This window comes from Aedes albopictus, chromosome 3, assembly GCF_035046485.1.
Source record: "Aedes albopictus strain Foshan chromosome 3, AalbF5, whole genome shotgun sequence".
Lineage (NCBI taxonomy): Eukaryota > Metazoa > Arthropoda > Insecta > Diptera > Culicidae > Aedes > Aedes albopictus.
Genome location: NC_085138.1, coordinates 102,443,273 through 102,461,190, shown reverse-complemented (window position 1 = coordinate 102,461,190; position 17,918 = coordinate 102,443,273). Strand labels below are relative to the sequence as shown.

Here is a 17,918-nt window from a genome sequence, read left to right as displayed (position 1 = left end):
GAAATTTTGCTAAAATTTAAGGAGATTGTCGCTAAAACTCGTCAATATCTTGAATTTCATTAATCTGACGCAAAACCTGCCTTCAGATGATCGAATGGTATTATATTCAGCTTTTAATTTATGGAAAAAGATTTAAAATTGGTTAACGAAAACGCAAGATATTTGAATTTCAGTAAATTCCATATTTTAAAAAGTTGTAAAATTCGATATTGCGCTAAAGCGTTAGCGTTAGCGTTAGCGTAGTTACGGGATTCTTCGTAAATTGGATACTAACAACATTCATGTACCTTTTGCTAATCTTGCCCGGATTGCTTTTCGGGACTAAGCCGGGGAGTTAACTTTGCTCCAATCTTATGGAAGAATACCAAAAGCACAAATGTCATTATTCCCGGCCACGACCATCTTTACCGTAACTTGGGATAGGGGAAGGAAATGTTGATGTAGCACTTATATAAGAGGCCTCCGACTCAGTGACACTCCCATAAGTACTACGGAATGGGTGGTTGGGAGATGTATTATCTAGGTCAAGGATTCGCCTGAAAAGCTGGCGATGGACCCACGGCATTGGTTGTTTACTTGGTAAAAAATTAATCTTTTGAAAGCAGACAATCAAAAGAGGTTTTTGTTTCTATTTATTGTTTAAATAATTATGTTTCCGCTCAGTGAGAGGCCCGAGCAGAACCGATCCCTCCAGGGTCATCGGAACTTTGCAATAAATGTTTAAAACACGAGGAAAAAATTGGCGACTCGAGAAATAACAAAACAAAAAAAGAAAAAAAAAAGAAACAAAAAATCACGTTGAACAACAACATAAAACATCTCAATTTAATAAAAAATAAATAATAAAACAAGATCGCGTAAAACGAGTAAAAAAAAAGTTGGCAATCCGAAAAAAAATCAATCCATCTAAATAAAACAAAACATAACTACCAAGGATGTTTTCGATCACCTGGCAATCATTTGACTCATTTATCCATAACTCAGTTCAGAAGCATAATATTAAAATGTGATGTTCGGCAAACTTGTAGGTAAGTGTTTTTCCTACAATTATCACCAACGGCGCCATATCCAAACTCTCATATATGTGGCGTGACAGCGCTAGTACCACCTACTCATACTAAACGATCGAAAAATCCGATCGTTTAGTATGAGTAGGTAGTACTAACACTTTTACGCCGTAAATATAAGATCTAGAATATGGCGTCCTTGGTGATAATTGTAGGAAAAACAATAATCTACAAGTTTGTCGAACATCACATTTTATATTAGGCGTCTGAACTGAGTTATAGACAAATGAGTCAAATGATTGCCAGGTGATCAAAAACATCCTTGAAACTACACCCGCGACAATACAGCACTCGGCTCGAAGAAAAACGACGCGGATAACGTTGGCTACCTGCAACCGAATACCGAATGATATGGCGATCTTGACCCTTCAAAAATAAGAAGGATGTTTCATCGTCCCGATTACAGGGTTGCCCCATAGTACATCTGAAATAGAAAATAGTATGAAATGGTGATAGGCTCAAAACAGTTACATAATTTCAAGTTACGCCCTTTTAAAGGGCCTAACCTTTTAAATATCAAGATTTCTATTGAAAATCATCATATTTCATTACAGAAGCATGCTTCTGTCATCAAAACCTGAAACACTATACTCTTTCTTTATCATTTCTACACCTCTGGACAGATTTGAAAAAAAAAGGTAGACAAAATTTTGAGTTACGCCCTTTTAAAGGGCCTAACCCCTAAAAAATCAAGGTTTCTATAGAAAACCATTACATTTCATAACAGAAGCATACCTTAAAGTCCCAAATTATAAAAAGTATCATAAATAATGCTTTAATTTGATACTATGCGGTAATATTGAATGCATTTTGTATACACATTAGCCATTACGCCAATATAAAGGAAGTACGGCGGGACGACACTGGTTTTGCCAAGCCAAAAAACCTCAAAAAAGCAAAAAAAAAGACCAAAAAAGTCGCTTAAACCCGCAAAAGTTTTGCAGGTTGTGGTTGGGTTTTTTTCGGATTTTTTTGGTTTTTTTTTGGCTTGGTAAAACTAGTGTCGCTCCCCCTGGGGAAGTATTTTTAAACATGTAGAAAGCAATCATTTTTGTATTAATTGCCATTCATAGCGTGGGACGTAAGTTTTTTGTATTGCTATTTGATGGACAAATAAATCACTCCGGAAATACTTGAAAAAATAAATGTAAAAACTTTGTAGAACGTCTTTAGAAAATAAAATTATTGGAAAAATTCACTATTTTTGGCTACGCAGCCTTAGTTAATCACCACGAGGAAATCTAAGCGACCTGGAAGATTCTGGAGAGCATGTCAATTGCCAAGGTATACTGGAAAAAGTGATATCATAAGGAGGATTTTCAGTAGCATACATATTACAGATCAGAGAACACCGGTAAGATATCAACCTGCCAAAATCAAATGTTGTTATGTTGTACGTAAGAATGTTTTGTTACCTTCCTAGTCGAGGACTTCCATATTGTGCGAACTTTAAAATTGCATAGTATCAGTATGAAACATAAAAAAAAGTTGACATACACCTTTGTCATTCGTTAGATGTATAAGTGAATGCCGTTTTCAAAACTGAATTAATAAACATCCAAAAATAAGAAATGTGATGATCAATTGTAATGATAGTTCTAAATTTAACTACCAAAGAATAAACATGATTAAGTGTGAAGAGCTGCGTGTTGTCGGTTTAAGAGTCAATTTATTACTAAATCTATTTTACATATGATCGATCGTTTCTGTAGCTACTGTGTGTACATTGATGAATGGGTGTTGTGTGAATGTGTTGAGTGTTTGCTGTATGTTATACGTGATCCGCCACACTACTCCCCCCTTTACCAAAATCTGCGGGGAATCCTCACATGACGTCCTGATTTTGTCTTGTATGGCGGTGGTTCAGCTACGTCCCGGCTATTCGATGGAGACGCATTATCCGTTATGGCTTCAGTCGGCTGACTTGGTAGTTCGGTGGTTTGGATGTGTGCTGCTTTGAGGCGATCAACAGAGATAGCCTGCTTTCTGCCCTTGATGTCGATGATAAACACCTTCTTCTTTCGTCGCAGCACTCTGTAGGGGCCATCGTACGGTGGTGTTAGTGGCGGTTTGATTGCGCCCACTCTGACGAAAACGTGCGAGCAAGCAGCTAAATCTTTCTGGATGTAGGGTTGGTGCTTGGAATGGTTGCTCATGGGTGTCGGTCGAAGTTTGGCCATGGTCGTCTTGAGGTCCATAACCAACTCTGGTGTTAGTGGTTTCGTGGGAACTTCGGTGAAGAACTCCCCAGGCAAACGAAGTGTCGTCCCGTAGGTAGCTTCAGCTGACGATGCTTGAAGTTCTTCTCTCAGAGAGGATCTCATTCCCAGGAGAACGATAGGTAGCGATTCTGTCCACTTGATATGTGAGTGACACATGATCGCGGCCTTCAACTGTCGGTGGGTCCTCTCTATTTGCCCGTTCGCTTGTGGATGGTAGGGCGTCGTCTTTAGGTGTGTGATGCCCAATACTCGGGTTAGCTCCCGAAATAGCTCGGACTCGAATTGTCGGCCAAGATCGGTGGTGATTCGGATGGGAACTCCGAAGCGTGCAACCCATCCACTAATGATGGCTCGGGCTACGGTGGCTGCAGTCATATTCTCGATGGGGATAATCTCTGGCCAACGAGAGAATTTGTCTATTAGTGTTAGACAATATACGTACCCATCAGCTGGCGGAAGGGGTCCGATCAGGTCCATATGCACGTGAGCGAATCTCTCGCTCGGGGTGGCGATCTGCAGTATTGGTGCCTTGTTGTGCCTGTGTACTTTTGCTTTTTGACACGGGATGCAATGTACGACGAAGTTCTTGCAATCCCGTCGGAGAGACGGCCACACGAAGCGCTCTGCGACTAGCCGAACTGTTGCTCGTACTCCAGGGTGTGAGACGTTGTGGAGGTTTGCAATGATCGAGGTTCGAAACTCTCTTGGGACGAACGGTCTGATCGCTGTCGTTGAAATGTCGCAGTACATAGGCAAAGAAGATAGTGGTGATTTCAGTGCCTTGAGTATCAAGCCGGTGCCTTGTGGTGGTGACTGCAAATACTGCTGCAACTCCGGATCGTCGGTTTGCCGAGCTGCCATGACGTCGAAATCGATTGTATTGGTAATCGAGTTGATGCGGCTTAGCATATCAGCAACCTTGTTGGCTTCGCCGGGTACGTGGCGAATGTCGGTCGTATACTCGCTGATGTAGCTTAGATGACGTTGCTGTGTTGGTGTCGCTCGGTCTGAGCGCTGTTGAAAGGCAGTGACCAGAGGTTTATGGTCGGTGTAGATACAAAATTCTCTGGCGGTTATCAAATCTTTAAAGTATTTGACCGCCTCATACATAGCCAGAAGTTCTCGGTCGTAGGTGCTGGCTCTTTGTTTGGCATCGCTCAGTTTGCGTGAGAAGAATGCCAATGGTTGTAGGCCATTTTCGTCGAATTGGTGAAGTACGGCGCCTATCGCAGTACCAGAGGCATCAACTTCAAGCGCCAGTTTCGCTTCGGGAGATGGATGTGCCAGGAGAGCTGCATTCCCAAGGTCGTTGTAGTGTATTAGACAAGCCTACCTGACAAGCATTGATAAACCTTGATCTCAAGGGGTGTATACCTGATGTCATGAAACACCTTGGATGGTTTTGACAGATAGTTAGCCAGCGAGAGATACGAGCGGACGCATATTACAATTGGCGGCGAAGATAAATTGGAAACTGAAGGTAAATATGAGAAAACTTTTTCATGTCGGAAAAAGTTGGGGCACGAACGTTTTTCGCACTAAACCACACTTGCGGTGGAGTTTCAAGTGAAGGATTGGGCATGATCTAGCAGACGCGAGAATTGGGCTGAATTCTCCGTGACAAACTTTGCGAGAATGCGGGCGATTCTCTGGCGTAGGCGGAAGTCGGAAGGACTTCCCCTGTTAAATTAGCGAGAATTTTTAGAATTCTCCTGGGGGCAAAGTTTGGGAGAATGGAAGCATTCTCCAGGAGTAGGCGGAAATCCTTGGGATTTCCCGGAATGATCATGCATTCTGAAAATCGGAAGTATTCTGATTTAGGTGAAAACGGGGTTTCACGAAATAGGTTATGTGAAGACGAAGTAGTAGAGCAGTTGGCGTCATGAAGCTTCATGGCCAAACAAGTGAGGTTAGGTCAGTGTTTGTAGTCGCAGAAGTAGGCGATATTGATACGGTTTGTTTACAAATCAGTGTTCTACTACTAAAACAGCCAGTTGATATTTGAACAGTATGGAATTGTTGATACTGAACGTCTTTGTATCTGTATTGTTGTATTTCAGATGGATGATTCGCGGGCTGTTCCAGCTTTCCGGTGCGATAGAATCGAGGCCAGCAAGCTGGCTCGAGAATGGAAAGCGTGGAAGGAAGGATTAGAGTGCTATTTTGCGGCCTACGGCGTAACGGACCAAAAAGCTATGCGTGCAAAGATGTTGCACTTAGGTGGTTCGGCACTGCAGACGGTTTTCAAAAACCTGGAAGATCACGATCACGTCCCGCTGGTCACTTTGGTTCCTCGATGGTATGATGCGGCGATCGAAAAACTTGACGCATTCTTCGAGCCAAGACATCAAAGTACTTCCGAACGAAAGAAGCTCCGACAAATGAAGCAGAACCCCGGTGAGCGATTTGCAGATTTCGTCATCCGTCTGAAGCAGCAAGTAGCCGAGTGCGGGTTCGAAAAATATGGTGCAGAAATCGAGCAGGTTTTGAAATCCATTCATTTGACGGATGCCGTTGTCGAGGGGTGTTCTTCGAACGATGTGCGCAGGATGATATTGTTGAAGGATTTGTCGTTTGCGGACATCGAAGCTCTCGGAATTGCTCAAGAAGGCGTGGATCAGCAGTTGGTGGAGATAACGACCACCCAATCGGAACCTCGTTCAACGGGAAACGTTTACAGTGCCTCACAAAGTCGGGATCGGTTCGCTGCGGTAAAAACCACTTCAAGCAAGATGAGATTGACGAAGACATGCTTCAATTGCGGTCGACAAGGACATCTATCAAGTTCGTTGGCGTGCCCGGCACGTGGGAAGCAATGCCACAGCTGTAAAAGCTACGGGCATTTCGAGAAGCTGTGTCGCAAACGAAAGCCAGCACGTACAGAAGCATCGGAGAAGAAGCAGATTCGAGTGATCGAGAGTGTCAACCACGAAGCCATCGAAAAAGCGACCAAATGCGAAGAAACTGCGGCACCCGACAAGGTGTATTATGCCTTTTACTCGGGAAACGAATCCAACACACTCACCTGTATTGTCGGTGGTATTCCAACAGAGATGCTGGTGGATTCGGGCGCGGATGCCAATTTGATCAGCGAGACAGCGTGGATCAAAATGAAGGATAGTCAAGTTTCGGTGAAGTCGTCGACCAAAGGGAGTAACCGTGTACTGATGGCGTATGGCAGCAATAATCCGTTGACCATTCTGGGATCCTTCGTTGCTGACATTACCGCCGGAGTAAAGACCACTCAAGCTGAGTTCCTCGTTGTCAAGGGGGGGCAACGTTGCCTCCTTGGAGACCAGACAGCAAAACGACTGGGAGTTTTGCAGGTTGGCTTGCACATCAATCGTGTCGAAAGCCCTCTACAGCCGTTCAGTAAAATAAAAGGAATTGTGGCACATATTCGTATGGACCCTGATGCTAGTCCAATTTTCCAACCGATGCGCCGTATTCCGTTGCCGTTGGAGGAAGCAGTTGCGAACAAAATCAACGAACTATTGCAGCGTGACATCATCGAACATAAAACAGGCCCCACTAGCTGGGTGTCACCGCTGGTCGTCGTAGGGAAGGCAAACGGTGAGCCGCGATTATGCCTCGATCTTCGGCGGGTGAACGAAGCAGTCCTCCGTGAACATCATCCGATGCCGGTGGTGGAAGACTACATGGCGCGATTGGGAAGAGGAACAATTTGGAGTAAATTAGACATTCGCGAAGCGTTCCTGCAGATTGAGTTAGCGGAGGAATCCCGAGACGTTACGACCTTCATGACAAACCGTGGGCTGTTTCGCTTCAAGCGATTGCCTTTCGGTTTAGTAACCGCACCTGAGCTTTTCCAAAAAGCTATGGATGAGATGTTGGCGGGATGCACGGGTACCTACTGGTACCTCGACGATATAATTGTCGAGGGAAAGGACGTTGAAGAGCACGACAAACGCCTTGAAAAGGTACTCTAAATTTATAATGATTGACTGTTTTTTTTTTGTTTCTGTTTTACACAAATAAACTGAATTTACTGAACAGAACCTAAAACGAAACTTAATTTGAAATTATGCACGAAGAAATAAAGCTAAGTAGTGAGTTTGTTTCTCATTATGTTTTCAGGTTCTGGCAATATTGAAGGACAGGGGAGTCGAGCTCAGATGGGAGAAATGTGAACTTCGTGTGGCTGAGCTAGAGTTCTTGGGGCACCAAATCTCGGAAAAGGGGATATGTCCTTCGGAGTCGAAAGTGGCAGCTTTGATGTCTTTCCGAGAACCTCAGAATGAAGCGGAGGTACGTAGCTTTCTCGGGCTCGCCAATTATCTGAACAAATTCATTCCGCATCTTGCTACTCTTGATGAACCACTGCGCAGACTTTTGAACAAGGGTACTAAGTTTGAATGGACAAGTACAGAGTCAGACTCTTTTCAAGCTATCAAAACTGCATTGAGTAAAGTGAGTAACCTTGGATTCTATAGTTTGGAGGACCGTACTGCTGTTATAGCTGATGCCAGCCCCTCCGGCCTAGGAGCAATACTCATCCAATTCGATAAGGAGAACAGACAGCGTGTTATCTGTTTCGCTTCTAAATCGTTGACTGAAACCGAACGACGTTACTGCCAAACCGAGAAGGAGGCGTTAGCTGTTGTTTGGAGTGTGGAAAGGTTCCAGTATTATCTTTTCGGCAGGCGATTCGATATTCTAACTGACTGTAAAGTTCTTGAACTCCTGTTTTCTAAGCGGTCAAAACCCTGTGCACGCATTGAACGGTGGGTTTTGCGATTGCAAACTTTCGATTATAATATCGTACACGTCCCAGGTAATGAAAACATTGCCGACACTTTTTCTCGCTTATCCGTCCAGGAACCAAAGGCGTTCGACCCTTCTGAGGAAATATTTGTTCAAGAAGTGGTCATGCAGACTGCAAACTGTACAGCACTGACTTGGAAGGAAATAGTACAAGCTTCAGAAGTAGACGATGAGATTCTTAAGGTGCTAGAAGTTTTGAAGGACAACGATGTGAAAAACTTGCCAATAGAGTACAGGGTAGTTGCGAATGAGTTATGTGATTTCCAGGGCGTATTACTTCGCGGCGATCGAATCGTCATACCCGTAAAATTGAGAGAGAAGGTTCTAAATACAGCTCATGAGGGTCATCCTGGTATTGTGATGATGAAAGGTCATCTGAGATCCAATGTGTGGTGGCCTAAGATGGATCAGGCAGTGGAAAGGTTCGTCAAACGTTGTAGAGGTTGCACTTTAGTTGCTGCACCTGAACCCCCAGAGCCAATGAACCGTAGTCGTCTTCCTTCATCCCCCTGGCAAACACTAGCACTTGACTTCTTAGGGCCTCTGCCAGAAGGGCAACATCTGTTAGTCGTAGTTGATTGCTATAGTCGCTATATGGAGGTCGTTGAAATGCAAACAACAACCACGAAAGATGTTACACGAGAGTTGATGATCATGTTCAGTCGGTACGGGATTCCCTCTTTCTTGAAAGCTGACAATGCACCGCAGATAAGCTCGGAATGTGAAGAATTTCGGGAGTTCTGCTCAACTAATGGCATTAAGCTGCTGAATACCATCCCGTACTGGCCTCAATCCAACGGAGAGGTTGAACGCCAAAATCGCTCGATCTTGAAGCGATTACGCATTTCACAGGAGCTCGGAAAAGATTGGAGGAATGAACTACGACTGTACCTACTAACATATCATTCTTCGAAGCATCCAACCACGGGCAAAGCTCTAGGAGAGTTAATGTTTGGTCGCCAACTTAAAAGCAAGCTCCCAACAATTTCGAATTTTTTGGAAGATGATGGAGTTCGTGATAGAGATGCTGCCATCAAAGAAAAGGGGAAAGAGTACAGCGATAAAAGACGGCATGCTAAGGAAAGTGAGATACAGCTAGGTGATACCGTGCTCGCTAAACGGATGCGCAAGGCAAACAAATTGGATACGGATTTTGCTAACGAGGAGTTTGTTGTTAAGCGTAAAGAAGGAACGGATACTGTTATCCAGTCGAAGCTCACCGGTAAACAATACAGACGCAGCGCAGCTCATCTGAAAAGGATTGCAGAACCCGAACCCGTTCAAGATAATCCAGACGATGTTATGGATTCGCCAGATGTTCCAGATCCTAGGCCTACGATAACCCAGTGTGAAGCTGAACCTGAAGCAGAATCGCAAGACTCAACAGATCAGCCTACAACTTCACGCAGATCATCAGCAATGAAGCGAACGCGAAATGCACCGATGAAATATCAAGACTACGTGCCATATTGATGTTCATAGATTGAAGATGAAGACTATCGCAATAAAACCAAACTTTGTAAACTAATTTGCATTTTTATTTCAAAGGAGGGATTGTAGTGTATTAGACAAGCCTACCTGACAAGCATTGATAAACCTTGATCTCAAGGGGTGTATACCTGATGTCATGAAACACCTTGGATGGTTTTGACAGATAGTTAGCCAGCGAGAGATACGAGCGGACGCATATTACAGTCGTTTTTGCACTGTTCGAAGGCTTGGTTGGTGATTTCGTCCCATTGGAGCGGTGTTCGGTCGTTTTTCACGTTCCCGTGGATCATACCCTGGAGAATTCGCTGGTGCTCTGCTGCATGTCGGATGAAGCGCCTGTAGAAGTTGATGGTGCCAAGAAAACGCTTCAGCTGTTTCGCAGTGGTTGGTCGCGGAAAATTCAGCACGGCTTCAACTTTTTTTGCGGTTGGTCGAATACCGTCGGCGCTGATCAAGTGCCCTACGAACTCTACTTTCGGTAGTCCGATCTGGCACTTGCTGGGGTTGATGATCAGCCCGTTGTTACGTAGCCGTTGGAAAACTTCACGCAGATGGGCTTTGTGTTCTTCTTCGTCCTTCGAAGCGATGATGAAGTCGTCCACATACGGGAAGACAAAGTCCAAATCGCCTAGGGTTTCATGGAGGTGCCGCTGTAGAGTTTGGCCAGCATTCCGGAGGCCAAATGTCATGAACTTAAATTCAAAAAGGCCAAAAGGTGTAGTTATTGCCGTCTTCGGGATGTCTTCCGGTGCAACGGGAATCTGGTGGTAGGCGCGTTGCAGGTCGATACACGAGAAAATCCGCTTGCCGTGAAGGACGGTGGAAAAATCCTGAATGTGCGGAATAGGATAACGATCGGGGACGGTGATAGTATTCAGTGCCCGATAATCTCCGCACGGTCTCCACTTCCCATTGCTCTTCCGCACCATATGCAGTGGGCTGGCCCAGCAGCTTTTAGAAGGCTGGCAAATCCCCTGCTCCATTAGGAATTTGAATTCGGCTTTCGCTTCATTCAATTTATCCGTCGGGAGTCTTCGAGGGCGACAACAAACAGGTGGACCAGTGGTGATGATGTGGTGTAGAGTTTTTGCTTGTGTTGGTTGTTGTCGTATGTTAAGCACGGTGATGTCTTGGTATTCTCGCAATATTTCGGCAAAAGGGTCGTTCACGTCGAAGGTGGTGATGATGTCCGCTTCGGAGTCGGATTTGATGGTGTTGATTGCCAGTCGTGTCGTGTTGTCCACGAGCTTACTGTTTCGCAGATCCACAAGCAGGTCGTAGTGCTTGAGGAAATCTGCGCCTATTATGGGTGACTTCACATCGGCAATCGTAAAAATCCACTCGAAGGGGCGACGAAGACCGATGTTGATGGTGAGACGTTTCGTTCCGTAGGTTGGAATAGGACTTCCATTTGCGGCAAAGAGTTGTCTCGATTTCACTGGGTGGAGTTTTTCTCTAGGCGAAGGAGGAATAACGGAGATATCCGCACCGGTGTCGACGAGGAAGGACTGGGTCGATTTTTGATCGTGGACATGGATACGGCGAATGAGCATGGGCTGGTTCAGATCAGGGCTGGTTTCTTCAGGGATAGTGTTTTCAAACAGGGGTTTGGACGTTTCCGTGCAATCAGGGGACTGCACGCACTTTAATTTTTTTCTTGGCGAACATACACAGGGATTTTTCCATCGTAGAAGATACAGGCGACGTTCGGGTTATCGCCTTTTTGTTTCTCGCATTTCTTCGCCTGGGCGCCATGACGATAATGGAACCAACATATCCAACGACGATTCCTCGGCTGCGAGTGTGATGGCGTCGATGATCTATGGCGTCCGGAAGATCGGCTGTGCGAGCGATTTCGGGTTCGTTGACGGTGGTGGAAATTTCAGGAGAGGGCTTGTTCCACACGTTGCGACAAGGCTTCGATGCGTTGCTCCAAGTCGGAGGGTTGTGAGATGATTGGTGACTGGACTGCCGAAATCTCGTTCCTCGGGGCTTCCATGATTTTGTCGGCTACTTTCGCTTGTTCGTCCAAGGTGGCGGTGGGCATGGCGGCAATGATGGAACGCACTGTAGTAGGTAGAGCACGTAACCACAAATTCGACAGCACGTTATCAGTGCAGCCTGTCCCGCCAAGTCGGCGCATTTCGGACAAAAGGATACTCGGCTTCTGGTCACCGAGCGTAATGCCAGATAGCAAGCTGGTTAGCCTTTGGGCTTCCGACGGTTGGAAGTGAGCGATCACCGCGGCTTTCAGTGTGTCGTAGCGATCGTTATTGTTGGTGTTGTTACACTGCGCGATAGTGCTATACACGAACTTGGCGCGTGGACCGAGAGCGACGATGACGGCGTTAAACTTATGTTTGTCCACCTTCACCTGATTAACACTGAACGCGGCTTCTAAACACATGAACCACGTGTCAATGTCGTCGGCGTCAAATTCCGGATAACCGATTTTCGCGATAATGGTTGGTTCGCTCACTTTCGGCACAACGGGTGCAGGCAGTTCTTTTTGTTCGTCTTCAGCCATTGTTCACGGTAACACGGCGATGGCGAGAGGTTCACAGAAGTGGGTTTTGGTTCACAAATGTGGTTGGAATTTTCGCGTTCGCGGCGGAAATTGGCGAAATTATGTATAACTACAAATTTGCGACTCAAGGTACCGATCACGTCGGGGTCACCAAAATTTGGGGTAGACCAAAAGCTTCAAGATTGAAGAGCTGCGTGTTGTCGGTTTAAGAGTCAATTTATTACTAAATCTATTTTACATATGATCGATCGTTTCTGTAGCTACTGTGTGTACATTGATGAATGGGTGTTGTGTGAATGTGTTGAGTGTTTGCTGTATGTTAGACGTGATCCGCCACAAGTGAAACTAAGTTTTATAATAATTCAACTATAAGCACTTATGACCTTCAAATGGGCGTAACTGAAGAATTTGACCAACATTATTTTTGAAATGCAGTTAAGAGGTGTACAATAACTAAATGAACGACCTATCGTTTATGCTTTTCATTGTATATTGTTCTGGCTATAATAGTAAATTAAGCCAAAAACGTCCGTATTCTACAGGTTCAAGAATACTTCCCTTATATTTGCGTAATGGCTAATTTTAATACAAAATGCAGTCAATATTACTGTATAGTATCAAATTGCAGTATTGTTTATGATACTTTTTATAAATATTTAGGACTTCAAAGCCTGCTTCTGTTATGAAATGTGATGGTTTTCTATAGAAACCCTGTTTTTTTAGGGGTTATGCCCTTTAAAAGAACGTAACTCAAAATTTTGTTTCACGATTAAAAAAGAAGTCCAGAGGTGTAGAAATGATAAAGAAAGAGAATGGCATTTCAGGTTTTGATAACAGAAGCATGTTTCTGTTATGAAATATGATGATTTTCAATAGAAATTCTGATTTTTTGGGAGTTAGGCCCTTTAAAAGGGCGTAACTCGAAATTTCTTCTAACGATTTTTTTAAAAATTTGTCCAGAGGTGTGGGAATGATAAAGAAAGAGAATGGCGTTTCAGGTTTTGATGGTATATTTTTTTTATAATAACGGTAAATGAAGCACCGTGAATACAATTTGGTAATTTTTCTTTCGCCTAACTATGCGTTCCCGAGCAGGAGAAAATAGCTGAAGAATAACTAAATCAGGTATGGAAAACCGAAAACCTACAACCTGAATGAGGTATTAAGTAGCCCTGCATAAGAGGTACAATACCTAAAATAATAACTTGTATGTATACTGTGCATAACGCGTGAATAATGACATCAGGTATGGCAATACCTAAATAATAATCGGCGATTTTTCCACACAAATAGAGAGTTTTTCATAATTAAATAATACCTCAAGCAGTCCTCAACACCAAACCAATAACTCGTTGAGGTATTTCATGAATACCTACAAAAAACCCAAAATATGTTATTTTCAATACCTGGATAAGCGATCAATACCTTGTCTTGGTATGATACCTGACTTTGATATGCTCCAGTTATGTGGCAGTTATTCATTCCTGCTCGGGTTATGACATTCAAGCTGTTCACCATCATTGGACTAACATCATGTTAACCCGCTATTTCATCTTGCCCCGGCGTACCTCACTAATGAAGTAGAAACTAGCCAATTCTCCTTAATTGTTCCACACCACAGATAAGTTTCGCGAGCGCAATATTTTTTTTATTAATTTTCAACATATTTGATTATCATGCATAACAATTTGTATTGCACCTTGATAGCAGATAATTGCTTTTTTATGTGCTCCCTTTCCACCCTATGTGATAACGGTGATCACCCGTACCGTAACAATGTGCATTCCATTTCTAACGAATGGTCCAATTCGGGACAAAAACTTAATATGGATCAAGAGCAACAAATGAATGAAATTAAAAATACAAATTTCATATTCCCCTTTTCGCTACCTGATCCTGGAAGCCCACCTAAAAAAACGAACCCATTCACTTTGCCGGCAGGCATAACGGGACTAAATGGGCCTACATTTTAGCCATCAGATATCGCTCGAATCAATGGTGTTTTTGCTCGCTGCTGCAAGTAGCAAGCAATCTAGTGACAGTCGGTCGGGTCGGGTGGCAGCAGCCCGTGGGCATCGATTCGACGTCATCAAACCCATAATTTCGTTCATTGCCTGCCGAACCGAACCACTCAAACAACAACAACGGCCGACAGGCCTCAACTAACACGCAAGGGTATAATAATGAGTGCTGGAACCTGCTGCCGTTGGCGTTGCCGTCATCATCGTTGCTTGCATGTGCTGCAACAAACCGAGTGCCGGAAAATAAGTGGGCGTGGCTTTGGAGCACACAATTTTGCCAATTTTCACTGTGCCAATTCCCTAATGCGTTTTGGTCGTTCGCGTGTGATGGGGGGAAGACTTGGTGCCAAAATATGTGCGTCTGTGTATATTGGGAATCTAAACACTAAGAAGGCCACCAATAAATGACACTTTGAGCACTAGGATAAATCTTCCGAATTCCCATCAAATAGAACTTGTCAGGGTAGCGTGGTCCCACACTACATTTGCTCCGACTAAGAATGCATATCAACATTGAATCTAGGATTGCCTCCAAGAATTTCTCCATAAATTCCTCCAGGGGTTCCTCCGAGAATGCCTTCAGGGATAACTTAGGAAATTTCTCCAGGGATTCCTCCATGAACTTTGTGCGCTTTAGAATTATTGCGAGCAAGCAGGAGCTGGGAATGCACTGACTTTTCACTTTGACGCTCGACGACCGATGACGACGATGCGGGTGACGGTGGTTCGCCATGCCTACTGGGATCCCTTGATGTGGCGTGCGTCGTTGCTGACTGCTCAATATGTTAGCATGAATCTACTATCACACAAACTTCTCCAGGAATTCCTCCAGGAGTTCCTTCAGAAATTCCTGCAAGGATTCCTCTAGGACCTCATTGTCCAGGGATTTCTCCAGGAATTCCTCTTGGGACTTCTTCAGGTATTTCTCCAAGAATATATCCAGGAATTCTTCCAGAAATATCTGCTGGGATTTGTCCTGGAATTTCTCCATGGATTTCTCCAGAAATTCCTCCAGGGTTCAAGGATTCCTTCATTGGTTCCCAAACTTTCAGGCCGCACGACCCGCTTTTGCCAGCAGACGTAGTTTTCGCGACCCCCCATAGAAATTCCTTCTTTTTTTGTCTGTTACAGTAGAATATTTTACTGTCCCTCGCGACCCCCTGGATGAAGGCCGACGACCCCCCTGCAGGGGAGTCGCGACCCACAGTTTGGGAAACCATGCCTTAAAGTATTCATCCCAGGATTTCTCCGAAAATTTGTTCAGAAAGATTTTTAAGGATTCGTCCAGGAATTCTTGCAGAGATTCCTCCGGAAATTTCTGCATGTTTTTTTTTCAGGAATTTCTCCAGTTGCTTCTGGAGAAGTTTCTTAGTAGAAGCCCAGAAAGATCTCCTACAATAATTTCTAAAGAAGTCTTGTAGGGGTTCCTGAAGAAACTTCTAGGAGAATATCTGAAGGAACGCTATCGAGTTATCTCTGAAGAAACTCCTAAAATATTTGTAGAAGTAAATTCTCTGGGAAATTCTGTAGAAACTTCTTGAAAAAGAGCTGGGAGTATCCGTGAAGGAACTCCTACAAGTGCCTCTAAAAAAACTTCTGGAGGAATCCCTGAACAAACTTCTACAAAACCTCTGAAGGAACTCCTGGAGGAATTTCTGAAGATTCTCCTAGAATTTTCCTAGAATAATAACTTAAAGATCTCATACAAGAATTGCTGAAGTAGTTCTTGAAGGAATTCCAGAAGAATATTCTAGAAAACTCTGAAGGATCGTTTTCAGTAATTCCTATAAAAATCTTTCTGAGATTTCTTCAGGAATTTCTTATGGATCGAACCATGAATACCTTCTGCGAATCTTCTGGTATTTTTTACAACTTTTTCTGAGATTTTTCCTAAAAATTCTGCAGTAATTCTTCACAGATCCCTCCTAGAATTCCTTCTTTCATTTTTCAGGATATTTTCCCTGGGATTTTTGCAGGACTTATCTAGGAATGTCTTCCAGGATTTTTTCTAGCAATGCTTCTAGATTTTTAATGGAGTTTACCTTAGATTTCACATGGGATGCTATCAAGTTTTTTTTTCATGAATTCCTACATATTTACACTGAAATTTCCTGCAAGGTTCGCTTGAAATTTCTTCTTAGATAGCACCGGAATTTATCCAAATTTAGAACGTGTATCTCCAAACCATTTTTTAAAACTTCCTCTTGGATTTCTTTCAATAGTTTGTCTAGAGTTCCTTTAGAATGTTAGGAAAAATTTAGAAAATTCTTCGGGGAATTCTTCATGGAATTTTACAATTATTCCACCATCAAGGAATTTCTTCCAAGTTTCTCATGAAATTTCACCAGGACTTTAGTGGGATTTTTTTTTTCAAATATTGCTCCAGGATATTATGCAAGCATTTCTTCTGCAAATGGTTTCACGATTTATGGATTCTTTTATCAATTTTTGCTCTAAAATTCTCTAGAAATTTTTACAAGAATTCCTCCAACAAAGTTCTGATGTTATTAAGATATTTCAAAGTGTTTGTTCGGACATTTCAGGTATTTCCCTGTAGCGCTCCTCAAGCAATTTCCTCAGGAACTATGTCTTTTAGAAATTTACCCAGGAGCTCCTTCAAGAATTCCAACATGAACATTACATGAATTTTCCTGAAATCCTGATTAAAATTTCTTCAAAGATCCCTCCAGCTATTTCCTCAGGATTCCATTGGAAAATGTCCCTCATTTAGGAATTTCCCCAAAAGCTCTTTCAAAAATATCACCATGACATCATCTAGAAATTATCCCAGAATTTGCTCCAGGAATTTCCTCATTATATCCATTAGTAATTTCAGGAAGTTTTTTAGAAATACCTTTAAGAATTTTCCACAGATTCCTTCAGGAATTTTCCCATGATCTCATTCACAAATTTTCCCAGTACCGTAAACTGATGTGTAGTTAATCAGTGGGGTGAACCTGATCACTCAATTACCCACGAATATCGACTTTCAAGGAAGTTACCATTCCATTTTAATGTTACGTCATTGGATTGCGGATCCCGAGCAGAAGAAAATAACAAGTGAATAACATATCAAGATATTTATCTTAAATACTACCATATCTTGATATGCCCTTCATAAGGTAGTAATAAGAGGCAAAATAACAAAAATGAATACCAAAATTTTGTATAAATAACACCAAGAAAATAACAAGTCTTGTTATTTTAATAATGAATGCATACCTAAAATTTCAAGTGCTGTATTTGTTATTCCAAAGTTATTGAATAACAAACTAATAGCATTTCATGTTATTGATTGTTTCATTTGTTAGATGACTTTATGATGTAATAGCAAATCTTGTTCTTCGGTTATTTTCACTGCTAAACTAACAAATACTACATCAATATCAAATTCTGCTCAAATACCTCCAACTGTTATTGTGATGTTCACATAACATTTCGTAGAATAACGCAGCAATAACAATTTTAAGTATTAGAGCACATGTTGCTCTTCGCATGGTATTTGTAAGGTATGCCCTTCTGCTCGGGATGGGTAAAATAGAATTGTTGCTTCCTTGAAAGCCGATATCCGCGGGTAATTCAGTGATCAGGTTCACCTCACTGATCAACTACACCCCAGTTTACGGTAGCTCCTAAAAAAATTCTCCAAAATTCTGTTCGAATTTCCTAGATTTTTTTTCAAGAATTCTCCTAAGATTCCTCTAGAGATTTCCCATAAATTTCCAACAGGAAATGCCCTAAAGAATTCCCCCAGAAATTTCTTCCTGAACTCTTTTAGGATTTTCCCAGACATTTTTTTTTTTCA

The 17,918-nt window shown here is 42.8% G+C and overlaps 2 protein-coding genes across 2 annotated transcripts; both read left to right on the top strand.

Moving 5' to 3' along the window:
• Positions 1–4,605: 4,605 nt before the first annotated feature.
• Positions 4,606–7,239, top strand: LOC134290298 (uncharacterized protein K02A2.6-like). The gene is made up of 2 exons (XM_062857400.1): positions 4,606–4,769; positions 5,350–7,239. The coding sequence occupies exon 2, from the start codon at positions 5,350–5,352 to the stop codon at positions 7,237–7,239; it is 1,890 nt and encodes a 629-aa protein (XP_062713384.1). The 5' UTR covers positions 4,606–4,769.
• Positions 7,240–8,668: 1,429 nt separating this feature from the next.
• Positions 8,669–9,547, top strand: LOC134290297 (uncharacterized). The gene has a single exon (XM_062857399.1). It carries the CDS (start codon positions 8,669–8,671, stop codon positions 9,545–9,547), a length of 879 nt encoding a protein of 292 aa, XP_062713383.1.
• Positions 9,548–17,918: the final 8,371 nt, after the last annotated feature.